The sequence below is a fragment of the Desmodus rotundus genome, chromosome 12 (assembly GCF_022682495.2).
Source record: "Desmodus rotundus isolate HL8 chromosome 12, HLdesRot8A.1, whole genome shotgun sequence".
NCBI classification, from domain to species: domain Eukaryota; kingdom Metazoa; phylum Chordata; class Mammalia; order Chiroptera; family Phyllostomidae; genus Desmodus; species Desmodus rotundus.
The window spans coordinates 45,716,934-45,731,883 of NC_071398.1; the positions used below are offsets into that span (position 1 = coordinate 45,716,934).

Genomic DNA, 14,950 nt, shown 5'->3' on the forward strand with positions numbered 1-14,950 from the left:
AGACGCGCCATGCAAGACAGGAGACTTTATGGGAGTGGTAAAGGCTTGGGGCCTGCTGCTCTGTTACTCCGATCTGTGCAGCGAAGAACCCTCGCCGGATGCCCCTTCAAGATATTGGTGGCCTGTGACAGGGGAACACCCTGCTGATCCCCTGGCAGGTGGACTACATCGGTCCCCTGCCACCATCCGAGGCTCACGATGTGCCCCAACATGCGTGGACATGACTCTTGGCCTGCTGCAAGCAGGCCCGTGCGAGCGGGCCACACCACGAGTCACCACCCAAGGCCCATCGTAGCTCTGTGTCACCTGTGGGACCCCGGACATCACTGAAAGCAACCAAGGCACCCATCTCATGGGACATCAGGTGCAAGAAAAGGCAGACGCCCTCAACAGAAATTGGAAAGTCCATCTGCCATACAGCCCCCTGGAGCCAGCCTCATTGAAAGGTACAGCGGCCTCCTGAAAGAGGAAGGCTGGCTGGAGGACCCTTGGCCAGAAGGAATGTGTATGGCTTTGGAAATGGACTGTAATTCCCTCCTTATCTCCTTTTGGGAGAGGCTTCTTGTCCCGTGTGACTGCCTCTTGCCCTTTTCTCTTTGCGCCTACACACTGAGGGAACGTAGTTTGGAGTCACGCGCAAGGCACAGGCCCTCTTTGTCTGGGATCCCTTAAAACAAGTCTCGGACTCAGGGAGGTGTGGTCCTGCTTCGCCGATCGGCCACCATTGGTGCTCCCTGTAGTGTGAGTAATGAAGGGTACGCCTGCGCCATCCAATCTTCCCTATGGTCTTTTCGGTTTATCTGATGAAGCAGTCGAGCTCCTGGGGCTCGACCTGCTGCTTTACACTGTCATTGGCAAAGATAAGCTCACCCACTTCTGCCACAGAGGACACGTCCCACCCGCCGACCCGGAGTGCATATTCCCCGCCCACCACCGCCCCTATAACCGAGTGTGTGGTTCGCCCCGCCCACAGCCCAGGGGGTGTGTCCCAAGCTTTGTCCAGCCCCACTTGATGGGCGGGGTTCCCAAGCTCAGTCCCGCCTACTGTGTGCTTAATTGCTGTCTTCCAGGCTGTGCTCAGACCCTGCTTAGGGGACCGCTTGGGCGGGGCTGGCGCAGCCGCTCAGACGAGCGCGGGCTTCAAACTGCCGTAGTTGGAGTTCTCGGTGCGGTAGGCTTGCGGCACGCTGTAGATGCCCGGCACAGGCTTCCAGTGGGGGCCGCCCCAGGGAAGCTCCAGCGGGCAGAAACGGTCCAGCCGGCGGTGCGGGTGCAGTGGGGCCCTGTAGGACTCCTGAACCAGAGATAGCGCCCCGCGGTGCGGTACATCAGGCGTCACCGGGCGGGCCCGGGGCACACGGATCCGAGAGGAGCGCGGACAGGGCGGCTGCTGCGGGCTGTGGCCCCACACCTTGGGAGTCTCCTCGAAGTTCCAGTAGGTCAGCAAGTCCTTGCCGGGGTATCCAAGCAACTCCTTCCTGTTGCGGGGAGGCAGGATGGGAAGAGCACAGCTGAATCCTCTGGAGGAGGCTCTGGATTCAGACCCCTGGGGTCTGAGGAGGCAGCAGAACTGAACCCTTCTGCGTTGTGAGGAGTCGGGGGACCACTTAGAAAGAGTGGGGCTGGGGACTCCTAGCCTGGATCCCTGGGTGCCCCAGGTACGTAAGCGCCGGGAATCTGGGGATTTAGCAACCTTGGGGTGGAGAATCTGGGGACTCCAATGCCAGAGGAGCGCCGCTCCGCACCGGCAGGGCCCTGCTCCTAGATCCAGGACCGGCTCTGAGGCCCTGCGCACGCTTCGTGGTCCTGAAGGTTGACACTTAAGAATACCTGGGCGCTAAAACAAATAGGGTCTGGGATCCTACCTTCTGGTTCTAACTCAGAGACGGGGAGCCGACATGACGGGACTAGGCGTTCCACGACACCGGCCTGCGAGGGGCTGTGCAGGGGTCGTTGCCGCTGGGAACCCAGGCTCACTTCGAGTAGGCCCGGAAGTCCCGGGCCGAGGCGGTCAGGTAGAATTGATGGCGGTCCAGGGCGCTCCGGTCGGGTCCTGTGAAAGGCTGGCTGACTAGCTTGGGGTTCTTCATCCAGGGGAGCAGAGCCTGAGGGGGGTTGGGCAGGAGGAATGCCCCAAAGAGATTTCATATCCCTTTCGAAGCCTTGGGTCCCAGACTGAGAACTCCTCTTCCTTCGGACTCAACAGCCTCTCTGGACCAGGCTTCCTCCACACCTGCCCCCAGAATCAGAAGCCTTCCTGACCAGTCGACGCCGGCGCACGTATGCTTCGCTCCCCAAATCAGAACCCTTGCTAGGGTTACTCCGATCCCGAACACTTTCTGTCTGTCACAGAAAAGAAAGCCAAGCCCCCCGACTTCAACTTCCCTTGCCCTGCCGCTGGAATTAAGCCACACCTTGGCCGACAATTCCTCCTAGCTTCACCCATTCCCAGAAAGCCTAGCCCGCCTCCGGCTCCCCCAGAATATCCAAGGCCAATGTTCTGCCTGGATCCGCCCCGGCCTCAGAACCCCCTCATAAACCGCCTCCGCATTTGCTAGTTGCGCCCCCTAGCCTCACAGCTGGGATTTCGGGTCTTCAGTCCCCTCCTCCTCCTGCCCCCGTCTCCAAATGGCCAAGCCCCTTCCCCTTATTCATTACTCTCCTTATTCCGCTCGCGATCTTTTAGCCACGCCTCCAGGCTGAAATTTCCTTCTGACCCCGCCCCAGGGCCTCAGTCTGACCCCAAGCGTATACTACAACCCTTCTGACCCGCCTCAGGAGCTCCGAGCTATGTCTGCCCGCGCCCATGTGGTCTTCGCTACCTGAGAAGGGCCCCGGCGGTGGTGGTCCGCACACGCCGGGGGCTGGGGCCCGACGTAGCAGGTGGCGCTCTGGTCCAGGTCGGGCCAGCCGGTGTACTGTGCCCTCGTCTCGCTGCACTGGTGCTTTGTGATCAGAGGGAGGCACCAGCTGTGGTGTCTGAGCTGCGGAAAGGCAACGTGAAGGCTCACGGGACGGAGCTGCGGTCCTCAGCCCTGTCCCTCGCGGACCTTGGCATCCCAGAACCTCACCTTTTCTCCTAAATCCTTGATCCCTACAATCCGCGTGGGGTCTGCAGGCTCTGACGCCCTGGGCTGCGCGTAGGGCCCGCGGTAGGTCTTGGGCACAAAAGCCAAGCCAGAAGTTGTCTCCCATCTGTTGATGACCTCGTCGAAAGCCCCGATGTGCAAATCCTGCTTTGCGGCTGGGGGCAGGGGCTCCGCCTCGGTGGACTGGGCAGAAGGCGCGGGACGTCAGCTACAAGAACTCAGGCGCCTGGCTCCCTAGCCCTGACCTCCCCCCGTCGGTCCCCAGCCCTTTCCGCTCTCCAATTCCAGGCATCCAGGTTCCCTGGCCCTTCCTCGACGGACCCGGGACTCGGAGACCCTCCTGCTTCAGTTAGGAGTCCAAGCCACCGATCCCCCTTTCTTTCAGCAAGGTGTCTGGACCTTTGGGCCCCTCCTCCTTCAGACACAGGGATCTGGACTTCCAGCTCCTCTTGGTTGGGAACCTAGGGTCCTCTCACCTGGAGGGTGGGCGGAGGGAAGGACGCGGGTGGGATAATGTGGTGGGCTACACCACTGCTGGTGTGATGCCACTTGGGCCAGGATCCAGGCAGCTCGGTCCCAGAGATGGGGGGCCAGGGAGGGCCACAGCGCAGAGCTAGGGTCGGACCGGCCATGATCCCTCCCCCTCCCTGTAGCCAAGCAGGAGGTTTGTTGTTGCTGTTGCCCTAGGTGACAGAACCCGCCCTCGCCGAACCCAGCCAATGGAGGGCCTGCCGGCGTGTGGGTGGGTCCAGTGAGAAAGAGACCCCTGCTCCGAGGGACAGGGACTTTGACAAAGAGGGCCTCAGAAACTTAGAGAAGTTGGGGGGGGGGGGGGCCCAGACAGAAGGGCAGGCGTGGGGAGCAGGGGAAGGGGAATTAGAAGTTCAATTTCAGAGTTTTAGAGACAGGAGACCCTTGGTGCGAGGGTGGAGGGCACCAAAGAGGGGTCAGCAGGGAAGGAGACAGAAACCAGGGCAGGGGTGGTCAGAGATCTAGGAAGTGGGAACAGTCTGGGCATAGACCTAGAGGGAGAGGAAGATGGAGACCACCCAGCACACCAGGAAATCCATGAGGAACACTCCCAGCCCCCCTTCCTATAGGGTTCCAGCCCCCCCAGCAGCCTGCTCCCTCAGCCAGGCCTGTCCACCTGGGGCTAACAATTTCCCCCAGGCTGTCCGTCCCTCCCTGCGTGTACGGAGTCAGCGTCAGCGTCTGCTTTGTCCCTCCTGCTGCGTTTGATTTGGCTGAAAACTTCCACCTGGGCATGGGGTGGGCAGAGGGCGGGGAACCCTGGGAGAAATACACAGGGAAGTACTAAGCCACAAAGAGGGGAGTGGGGGTGCGGAAAGAGCTTCGATGAATGAGAAGAAATACAAGAATGGGTGAGAGACGGTGACTAAGAACCAGAGACAGAAAAAGCTACAGTCCCAGAGACAAGAGACAGGGAAGTGGCAAAAGAAAGAAAAGGGAGTAGAACTGCAGGCCTGGAACAGAGATGTAGCCGCAGAGGCCGCCCCACCCTTCTTCCCAGGGGCCCAGTCTGGGATGGTGGCGGCTTTCTATGCCCTGGGCCCAAAGCTGGCTCTGTAATGAAGCCTGTGTGTTGGTAACAGGTGTGAGGCTGTGGAGTGGGAATACATGAGGGGTGCCCTGAGGAGGTGGGGGTCTGCCCCTGACATCTCTGGTCACTGCCTCACTTTAAAGACCTTTTGGTTGAGGCCCCTGGCTCCTCAACCCTGCTAACTCATCCTGCCAACCTGTTCTACAGACAGGGAAAACTGAGACTGCCTTCCGATCCCCTCACTCAGGTTCTAGGGTCCGCTCTCCTGTTGGGTTGTTCTGGCTCACTCAAGACCTATCAGTGTCCAAATGACTCCTGATCCTCACCAGGGGTCAGGCCAATGGGTCAGAACCTCATGCCCTCCTCAAGCTGGACAATGTTAATGTTTATTTCTTTCCCAATGTGGGGTAAAGATCGAGATAGGGAAGGGTGATGGAAACCTGACTCTTAAGTCCCCACCAGGGCCACATTCTCTAGCATCCTGACCTCCTGTGACAGGTTGGTCACTATCTCAAAACAGAACATTCTTGTCCCATCTGACCTAGTAAACTTCCCATTCGAATCCTTGCTCCCAGGTAGTTGCTTACACGTTCCAGGTTTTACGCTCCCCCACCCTCTCCTTGGCATAGTCCCTCCTTGTCACTCTCTCCAGGATGGGCAAGGTGATGTCCCCTGAGATCACATAATCAACAACTTAGAAGCCAAAGGCCTCCATGGCCAAATCCACCAGAGTTGATCTGACAAGTTGTGTATTAGAGCTGACAAACAGTAGGCACTCAGAAAAGATTGGCTATCATCATCATCATTACCCTCGGGTTCACAGGAGGACTCCTATTCATCCTTCAAAACCCCATTTGGTTTTGTCTCGTACAAACTGTGCAGATTGAACTTTCAAAATCAGAGAGCTGTGATTTTTGTGACGATTTAACAAGTTCCCAAAACAGCCAGGTCATGCCTGAGGTCCCTCAGCAACCAGCTCTCTTCTTCCTCTGCTTGCCCAGTTGCTGGGCAGGGGCCTCAGGCCCGGCCAGTCCGGCTGAGGAGTGTGCAGACACAGGCGGTGTCGATTCGAATCCATCGCCAGCCCACACGGCCCTGAGCATCAGTGGTCAATGCCCGCACATAGGACTGCTTGGCCTTACATTCGGACACCCAGTGTCTCCGGTCCACGCCCCGGCAGCCCCCTCCACCAGCACCGGGGCCACCTTCCCCCGTGTTGTCAGCCTTGCAGCGGGTCTCAAAGAAATACTGGCGGAGGGGACTGCCGCCGGCCGCAGGCACCTCGCCCAGCACCTCCACCTCGCGCCCACGTAGGTCCACAGCCGTCCGGCGGTCTGTCACCCAGCTACTGACTGCGTCACACACAGCCAGCTCTCCCCGGCGGCTCGCTGGTGCTGTCTCACTCACCCCTCGCCGAGTGCGGTTAGCGGAGCTGCCCAGGGGCTCCCCGAAGGCCCCTGCCTCCAGCAGGAATAGAAGAGGGGGCCCCGCAGGGGCGCCCCTGGACAGCACTACTCGGGGGGACAGAAGGTCCCACTCAGGGGCCGGAAATGGGGGCAGTGGTGAGGGCAGGGGATGGGGTTCCATTGGGACACAGGGTAGGAGGCTGAGGAGGAGGATGGGGAGGGACCATGAGGGGTGGGAGAGCATCTCGCTGAATACCTGAGGGGGGAGAGGAAAGCTGGAGTTAGAGAAGAGGGTGACAACTGAGGGGGGTCTGTGTGCCAGAACCACAGGGGGGCCTTTGTTCTAGAATCTCAGGGGACCCTATATCCTAGGATTGGATAATGCCCACCTTCCAGATTTTTCTACTACTATTACTACTAATAATTATAATTATTCTACTACTGTTAATAATAATAGCCAACAATTGGGGAAATGCAGGCTCAGAGAGGTTAGCAACTTGTACTAGGTCACACAGCAAACGCCAGAACTGGAAGCTGGTTTGAGCAACGGCATTCTGCCACACTGCCTCTGCAACCCCAAGGGACCCTAAGTCCCACAGCCTGGAGGAGGTCTGAGGTTCCAAAACTCTGAGAAAGGCTAGTTCTGGAATTCTAGGGTGACCCAACTTCAGCTCAAAACTGCCAGTCACAAGGCAAGAGAAATCAGACGAGGCCTCAGTTTTCCTGGCCGTGAAATTGACCTGGGGCTGGGAGATGCAGGCGGAGGTGTGGATGTGCTGTGTTTTCTCTAGGACATTCTGGAAGCCTGTGGTTCTGGGAAAGGGTGGTTACCAGACCTGTCAGCACCTACGCCACCTCCGAGCTTCTGGGCTGGGGGCCCCCAGGCTCCAGGGGGCCCCGGTGGGGGACACGGGCGGCCCCCTCCTTCCTGACATCTCAGTAGAGAGAGGGGGCAACTACCTAGGGGAAGAAGGGAAGTGGCAGGTTACATAGGCAGGTGGGGGAAGGGGCCTGAACCCCTGACGCTCCCCTTCCGGGGTTCCTTTTAAAGTGTAGGGTACCCAGGAGTCGAGGCCACGCCCCCTTTCCAGAGGCCCCCTTCCCTGCCCAGGTGATGGCTCCTGGCTGCGATGGAAAGCAGATGGGGGAGGAGAGGGGAGGGAAGAGGCTGGAAAAGATTACGTCCTCCTCGGCCCATTCATCTCTCAGACAGGGTGGGGGTGGGGCTGGTCTGGACACCCGGGTACCTGACGGCCCACACTCAAGAAGCCCTGGGTCCCCGAGGCTGCTTCCTGGAATGTTTTCCCCGCACGGGACAGGCCAGGGCCCGTCCAAGACTCCTGCTGCACATACCTGGAGAGGCTGCCTGCCCTGGCTGGGAGATGGGGAGTGGGAAGGTAGGGTGTGAAGAGGGGCGCGCGCGGGACCAGGAGTGTAGGTCCCCAGCTGCCTCTTCCCTCAGACCCGGAGTCCTGGGTCTCCGCTGCCTCGTCCCTTGGAGTCCCGACCCCCTGCCCCCTCCCTCAGAGGCAAGAGTCCAGGCCCCCGAATCCCTCCTCCCTGAGACCCGGGAGTTCTGGAGTTCAGGGCCCCTCCTCCCCAGGCATCAGAAACACGGACTCCCAGAAGATTCGGGCTGAGGGTCCGGACCCCTGAGACCCCGCTGCGGGAACCCGCCGCTCGTCTGGTTCTCTCCTGCCTCAGTTTCCTCCGCCAAGCCCCGCCCCCGCCGGCCCCGCCCACGTCCCTCCCTACCCGGGGGCAGGGCGACCCGGACGCCGGAATCCCGCAGGAGGAGGCGCCGAGGCTCTTACCTGGGGCGCCCTCCTCGGCTTCCCTCTGCGGCCCCTGGCGCGGCGGCGCCTCCTCCTCCTGCTCCTTGGCTGCAGGGACGCGCGCTCGCCCGCCGGCTCCTCGCTGCACACGCTCCGGAGGGCCCGGGTCGGGGGCGGGGGCGGGGCGGTGCCCGACGGCGGAGGAGGGGCCGGGGGATCCCGCCTTCCACACGCGGGCCGGGACCTCAGAAGCCGGGCCTGGCTCGCTCAGCCCTCCGCCCGCCTCGGTCCCAAGAGTCCGGGCCCCCGGCCCCTCCTCCCTCAGACCCAGGAGTCCGGGCCCCCGGCCCCTCCTCCCTCAGACCCAGGAGTCCGAGCCCCCAGCCCCTCCTCCCTCGGACCCGGGAGTCTGGGCCTGAGATTCCTTTGCATTCTCTTGCCAGTGAAGTGTCAATTCCCAGGCAGATTCCCACCCTCTGCTCTCATCCTCACTTTCCCAGGAGCTCCAGGCCAGACATTAACCAGCTGGGCTCGGGCAGTGATAAGGCCCCAGGCCAGGGAGACAGTGGATGTGGGGGGGCTCTCCCACGTAGGCTTCTCTCCTGGAATTTCCTGGGTGGGGACTGGGGAGAGAGTCTTGTCATGAGCTCAGATAAGAGAAAGTCAAGGTATTACACGACTCGGAGATACGTATGGTTTGGGAACAGAATGACGTTAGAGAAAGAAAGTGAATAGTGACAGACGAAGGGAGACGGGTGAAAGGCACAGAAACGGAGAGGAAAAGGGGACAGAGTCCAAAGGAAAGAGGGGGACAGAAAGCCAGAGAGAAGACACAGACCCAAAGAGAGAAGACAGATACCTGGAGAGAAGGGGCCAGAACCCAGAAGGGGGGGCAGAGGCACAGACAGACAGACAGACAGAGACCCAGACAGAGACGTGAGAACTGGAGTCTGGGACAGTCCTGTCCCACGGCCCTTCACCCCCACCCTCCCACCCCGAGTTATTTTCAGGAGGGAAGTTGACACTTGCCTTCTGGGGGGAGGGCATCCCATACCCCTCCCTCCTAAATATAGCAATGGCAAGGTGGCAGGAAGGGTGTCCCCGGATGAGGGTGTTCCCCTCTCCTCTTCCCCATCACAGCCAAGGCAACACAGAATGCAGACACAGTTGTTTATTGGGGTGGGGGAGGGGCGCTTCCCAGGCTTTGAGTGTCCAGTGGAGTCACCTCCCTGACCTCTCCACACTCCTTCCCATCCCTGAGTACCCAGCATGTCCCACTCCCACCAGAGGTAGTCCGTGTAACTCCCGGGCTCCGCCTGGGTGGCACGGGAGAGCAAGCAAAGAGGAGTCACTGGGTAACAGTTTCTGTCCCCCTCTCTCTGGATCTCTGTACCCCCCTACTCCCAGCCTCTCCCCCTTTCACTGGATCTCCTTTCCCCTCTTTCTGGGTCTCTGACCCCTCTCTCCGGATCTCTTTACTGCCCCCCAAGTCTCTGTCCCCCTCTCTCTGGATCTCTGACACCTCCCCTCTGGCTTTCTCCCCCTCCTGTGGGTCTTCGTCTTCCCTCTGGGTCTCTGACCCTCTCCCAGTCCACTGCCCTCCTCTCTTCTGCTCCCCCTCCTCCCCCTGGGTATCTCTCTTTTCCTCCATCTCCGTCCTCTCCGCAGGCCTGGGGTCCTCTCTGCCTGTGTCTCCCCCTCTTCGGGTCTCTGTGCTGTGCTCTGTGCCTGCCTCCAAGACTCTGCCTGGGTCTGTCACCACTGAGGGGTTCTGTCTCCAATTCTGTCTCCAGGTGTGCCTTTCTCGCCCTTTCCGAGAGAAGTGCAGCCTAAAGGTTATGTTATTTCCGACCTTCATCAGAGTCTTCCCACAGCCTGTACCTTCTCCTATCTCTCTGCGTAAGAAGGTCATTGGATTAAATCAGGGGTACCACACCAAGTGTCTCGCTGCATTCCGAGTCGCCAGTTCCCTCCTGACGGGTCAGCCTGGTGCCTCTAAGTAAGATTTCATTTGATAAAAAAAAGGGGGGGGGTCGTTATCACTAAAAATAACAGCAACGACAACCACCACCACACTGTAAACCACTGGGGTTTTAATAAATTAATGTGAGTAAAGTATTTGAATGACGCCTGGCACATGGGAAGCTCTATATGTGTTAGCGATTTCGCCATCCTCCCCCCCCCTCCCCCTCCTCCTCCCCATCCAAATGCCCTCTGTACTGAAAGCCCCCACACAATGTTTGGCCTCGTGACCTTGGGTGACAGCCTCCCCTCTGAGTCTCAGTTTCCTTGTTTGTGGGGCTGTTTGGACTCAGGAGGTCCTGTGCATACCGGCAGGCTGACGAGACATGTGGGGTCAGGCAGGCTGCCACAAGCCCTGGCCCCTGGTGACAGTGACGGGCTGCCTGACCTTGGAAAGCCACTCTCATGCTCTTAGACTCAGGTTTCTCCCCAGTTTGTCTGACAGCGTTCCCGGGCCGCGGGAAGATGGGGCGGCATGCCCCAGTTTGGGATTCTGTGGAATGGAGACTCTGCGTCTCTCTCAGGCTTGGCGCCACTGACTTGTTCTGCCAAAAACTTGTTCTGTTTTTTTCTGTGGTTCTCCTTCTCTCGGGCACTCTGGTCTGCCTCCAGCTCTGGGTGCCTGCCTCTCTCTCTCTGGGTGCCTGACACCCCCGTCTGGGTCTCCATCCCCCACTCTTGATCTTTGTCTCCCTCTCGATTTGGGTTTCTGTCCCCTTCCCTCTGGGTCTTTGTCTCTTCCTTTCTGAGTCTCTGTTCCTCGCTCTTTGGATCTTTTCTCCCCTCTGCTCTGGGTTTCTTTCTCTTTCTCTGAGTCTCTGTCCTTCCCCAGGTCTCTGTCCCCCTCCTCTCGGATTCTGTCCCCTCCCCATGTCTGGACAAAGTGCAGATGGTGTCTCCCTCCCTCCGCCTTCCCTGGTGGCTCTGATATCCATGACTGGAAGCAAAGTTGTAGGCGAGGACAGAGAGCAAGAGGGTTTCCACGGCAAAATGAAGCAGGTGTGCAAGACACAGAAGGAGCGCCTGCTTCCATTTGTCTCCCAGAGCCCACCGCAGCACGTTCGCTCCCCGATACGCAACTCCTCCCCAGGGCTGATGTTCCTGGGTGCTGGTGCTACCACTCCATCCAGAACAAACCCACCCACATGGCCCCATGGAGTTCCCACATCCAGGCCAACTCAACTCAACATTCCTACCAGACCCACGATGGCAAACGTGGTGCAGGTCACCTCGGCCTGGCCCTACAAACTGTCCCTACGAGACCCCCATGGTCCTACAACTCGATACATCTCAGGTCAGTGTGGCCCCGGAAAACGTCCAGGCACGTAACTCCACACAATTCCAGTCAACAGCACCCTGAGAGACTCCTGTGGTGAGACATTCCCACCCAACTGACGCTAATGTGACCTAGAAAGCTCACATTCTATCCCTTTACTTTGCGTATTTCTATGTGACTCACAACTTCACAGAACCGAAAATAACACAGCCCTAGAAGAATCACAAAGCCACACAATTTCCAACATTTCTCAACTCCGCACCACCATGCACAAGCACGCCATCTGTCCCAACAATGCCCTGGGTGGCCACCTCACTTAACCCACCGTGGCCCTAGGGGACTCGTAAAACCCACAGAATCCTGCGAGTCAGTTGGACAAGACTCACCCAGACTCACAACCCAACCTGACCCAACCCAACCTGACAGAGAACAAAGAAACTCACAAAACTATAGACTGGCTCTATTTGCTACCCCAAAGGCTCCAGAGCCTTGTGGAAACCAACACAAAAGAAACCAATGTGGCCTCTCCCTCAGCTCAGCATAACCCCCTGCCATTCACTGCCACCTAAGGAGGGACCTACAGGAGTACCAACCAAACCACAACTCAAGGCCCAATCCGACTCAGTGTTCCTCAGCTCATGGCCACTTAACCTAGTTCTTCCTAAACCCAACCCCCTTCCCCTGACCTTCCCCTCCCCCCTTCCCTGCCTCCCTCCCTCCCTCCCTCCACGGAAATGGGAGGTCCTGCCGGCCTCAACTCTCCCTCACACTTCAGTGACCATGTGTTTTCCGGGGGATGGCCAGAGTGGAGGTGCTAGCTCAGGCACCTCTGCATCCACCAATCCCCCGTTGACCTTGCCCTCCAGCGGGCCACAGGGCTGCGTGTCCACATGGCTGTACATCCCGGCCTCCTCGCCCTCTGTCTCTCGGTGGTAAAAGTAGCTGAAGTTGGAAACAATGACCGGCACGGGCAGGGAAATGGTCAGCACGCCAGCGATGGCGCACAGAGAGCCCACGATCTTGCCGCCCACGGTGACAGGCGCCATGTCTCCATAGCCCACGGTGGTCATGGTGACCACTGCCCACCAGAAGGACTCAGGGATGCTGGTGAAATAGGAGTCTTCCCGGTCGACCTCGGCAAAGTAGACGGCGCTGGAGAAGAGGACCACACCGATGAAGAGGAAGAAGATGAGGAGGCCCAGCTCACGCATGGAGGCCCGGAGTGTCTGGCCCAAGATCTGCAGGCCCTTTGAGTGCCGGGACAGCTTGAAGATGCGGAAGACGCGCACCAGGCGGATGACTCGCAGGATGGCCAGTGACATGGCGGGCTGCCCCACGTCCCGCTGCCGGGCCAGCTCGGTGCCCAGAGCCACAAAGTAGGGCAAAATGGCCACGAAATCAATGAGGTTCATCACATTCTTGAAGAAGACTGTCTTGCTGGGGCAAACCAGCAGACGCACCAGCAGCTCGAAGGAGAACCAACAGATGCACAGCGTCTCCACCACGAAAAACGGGTCGTCGAAGGGCATGCGAGCTGGGGGTCCAGGTACGGGGCTCGAGCCATTCAGCCGACCGGGGAGCTGCAAGAAGGAAGGGGTTCAGGAAGCACCACACCAGGGCTGGGACACCCTGGAACGGCCACATTTGTTGCTGAAATATCCAACTACTGATGTACAAATTGGTCAACAGCTGCTGTCCCCGAGGCCACCAGTGACCCAGCTGTCACAGACTCTTTCCCAGGACCCCAGGGACGGCTGATTCTGTGGTCCCTCATCCTTCAGTGGTGGGGCCTCCGGAAATGATGCTTGAGTGAGGTTCAGCCTCATCTGTTCCAAAGCCTTCCCCCAGCATTGGTTTTCGAGGCAGAGAGGGTCCCTGATGTGTCCCCATCGATGGGCTCTCCCCTCCCAAACCAAACCCAGCCCAGACTATAATGGTTAAAGACCTTTCTGCCTGCCAAACCCTGGGGCCGTCCTCTCACAGCTCCCAGCCCAACTTTCTATGCGATGGATTCCTCCCACCCTAGCCCTCAGGGCCTCTGTCCCAGCTCCCCAGCCGCTTTCTTCAGCCCCGACTCTCACCAGCTCTGGGCCATCCTTCCCGCACAGACCCCACATTTTCCAGGCTCTCCTCCCATCCCCAGCTTTGATTTCATAATGTACCTGTACCCCTCTCCCGCCTTGCTCAAGCCAGGTTTCTCACCTAGCTGAACCCTGCCTTCTGATAGGTCCTTCTATTCAGACCCTCAGGCCCCTCCCCCTTAAATTACACCTTCAGCGCCCCCATATTTTAATGGTGGAGCCCCCTGACAGGCCTAGTCCCTGGGTTGGTTGCTCATTCCTCAAAGCCCCTTGTCTCACCTTTGAATGGTCGGGTCCTCCCACCAGACCCCCAATGCCCCGCCCACTCAAACCAGACCGTACCTTCCTGATAGGTCCCGCCTCCCACGGGCCCTTAATCTGATTTTGATTGGCCAGGCACCCTCCCTCTCCGCCCATCTCCTCTCAAACCCCGCCTCTCTCCCCTGAGGCCTCGCCTCCTCACCGGTCCCGCAGCAGCCACCGAGGCTAGCGGCTTGTCGCGGTCGTCGCGGAAATCGGGCAGCGTCTCGAGACAGAAGACGACAATGGAGACGAGGATGACGAGCACAGAGACGACGGCGAGCACGCGCGCGGCCTGCGAGCTCTCGGGGAACTCGAAGAGCAGCCAGAGCTGGCGCGCGAAGGCGCGGCTGGGCAGGGGCCGCTCCGGCGGCACCGGGCAGCCCTCGTCCTCGCGCAGGCGCGCCAGCGCCGCCGCGCCCAGCCCGTAGAAGGCCACCTCCTCCAGGAAGACGTCGAGCGGCACGTGCGCCGGCCGCCGAAGCCGGCCGCCGGACTGGTAGTAGTAGAGCACGGCGTCGAAGCTGGGCCGATGCCGGTCGAAGAAGTATTCGCGGCGCGCGCCGTCGTAGAAGCGGCTGCGGCGCGCCGGGTCGCCGAGCAGCGTGTCTGGGAAGCGGCTCAGGGTGCGCGCCCGCGTCTCGAAGCGCAACCCGGCCACATTGAGGACCAGCCGCTCGCAGCAGCCGCACGGCGGCGGGCACCGCGGCTCCATGGCGCGCGCAGCCCCGGCGACCCGCGGACGGACGTGTGGCCCCGACGCCCGACCCGTCCCGGCCCCACCTCGGCCGCCGCCGCCGCCGCCCCAGCCTGGTGTCCGATGTCCACGCGTAAAAATAGCCCGGCCCTCCGGCCAGGGCGCGGGGGAGGGGGCGCCGTGACCCCGGCGGGGCAGAGGGCAGCCGCGCGCCCTCTGCCGGGGCGCCCGCCTTTTCCCCCAGCCACCGGCGCGCTACGCTTTCTCCGCGTCTGTTCCGCTTTCTGACCCCTTTTCCCTCCGTCTGTGCATAGCCCGGGGTCTCTGTCCTGCGTCTCTCCGGGTTTCCATGTTTGTCCCTCTGTCTGTCTGTCTGTCTGTCTGTCTCTCTTAAATGAGTATCCGCGACCCTCTGTGGGAGTCACAAGTTTCCACCCATTTCTCTCATTCTCTGCCCCTGGTTTTGCTCTTGATTTGGGCCTCTGTCAAGAATCTATCTCTGCGTGTGTTTATGCGGAAATTATCTCGGAGTGTTGCCGTCCTGGGGGACTCCGAGTGTGTCCAATCTCCGTCTTTGTTTTGAATCTTGTTTCTCGGGAGTCTGTCTCTGTTTACCTGTGTGCCTCTCTGTCTCTCCCCTCGGTCCGGGTGACTCTGCCTTTTTTCCTGGGCCTCTTCCCTCTCATTCTCTCCTAGTCTTCTGTGCGGATCTCTGTCTGTGGGTCTCTCTGGGGCGCCCCTTT

General features: G+C 59.8%; 3 protein-coding genes across 3 annotated transcripts; all 3 read right to left on the reverse strand.

Moving 5' to 3' along the window:
• Nucleotides 1-469: 469 nt before the first annotated feature.
• SAXO3 (stabilizer of axonemal microtubules 3) lies at nt 470-3,844 on the reverse strand. The gene is made up of 5 exons (XM_045200216.3): nt 3,566-3,844; nt 3,072-3,272; nt 2,823-2,984; nt 1,978-2,105; nt 470-1,478 (listed from the first exon to the last, which is right to left on the reverse strand). The coding sequence occupies exons 1-5, from the start codon at nt 3,719-3,721 to the stop codon at nt 1,124-1,126; spliced, it is 1,002 nt and encodes a 333-aa protein (XP_045056151.2). The 5' UTR covers nt 3,722-3,844; the 3' UTR covers nt 470-1,123.
• Nucleotides 3,845-5,027: 1,183 nt separating this feature from the next.
• NTF4 (neurotrophin 4) lies at nt 5,028-7,973 on the reverse strand. Its single transcript, XM_053915567.1, has 3 exons — nt 7,871-7,973; nt 6,893-7,016; nt 5,028-6,312 (listed from the first exon to the last, which is right to left on the reverse strand). The coding sequence occupies exon 3, from the start codon at nt 6,298-6,300 to the stop codon at nt 5,668-5,670; it is 633 nt and encodes a 210-aa protein (XP_053771542.1). The 5' UTR covers nt 6,301-6,312; nt 6,893-7,016; nt 7,871-7,973; the 3' UTR covers nt 5,028-5,667.
• Nucleotides 7,974-8,987: 1,014 nt separating this feature from the next.
• On the reverse strand, nt 8,988-14,722 carry KCNA7 (potassium voltage-gated channel subfamily A member 7). The gene is made up of 2 exons (XM_024566324.4): nt 13,674-14,722; nt 8,988-12,709 (listed from the first exon to the last, which is right to left on the reverse strand). The coding sequence occupies exons 1-2, from the start codon at nt 14,223-14,225 to the stop codon at nt 11,894-11,896; spliced, it is 1,368 nt and encodes a 455-aa protein (XP_024422092.3). The 5' UTR covers nt 14,226-14,722; the 3' UTR covers nt 8,988-11,893.
• Nucleotides 14,723-14,950: the final 228 nt, after the last annotated feature.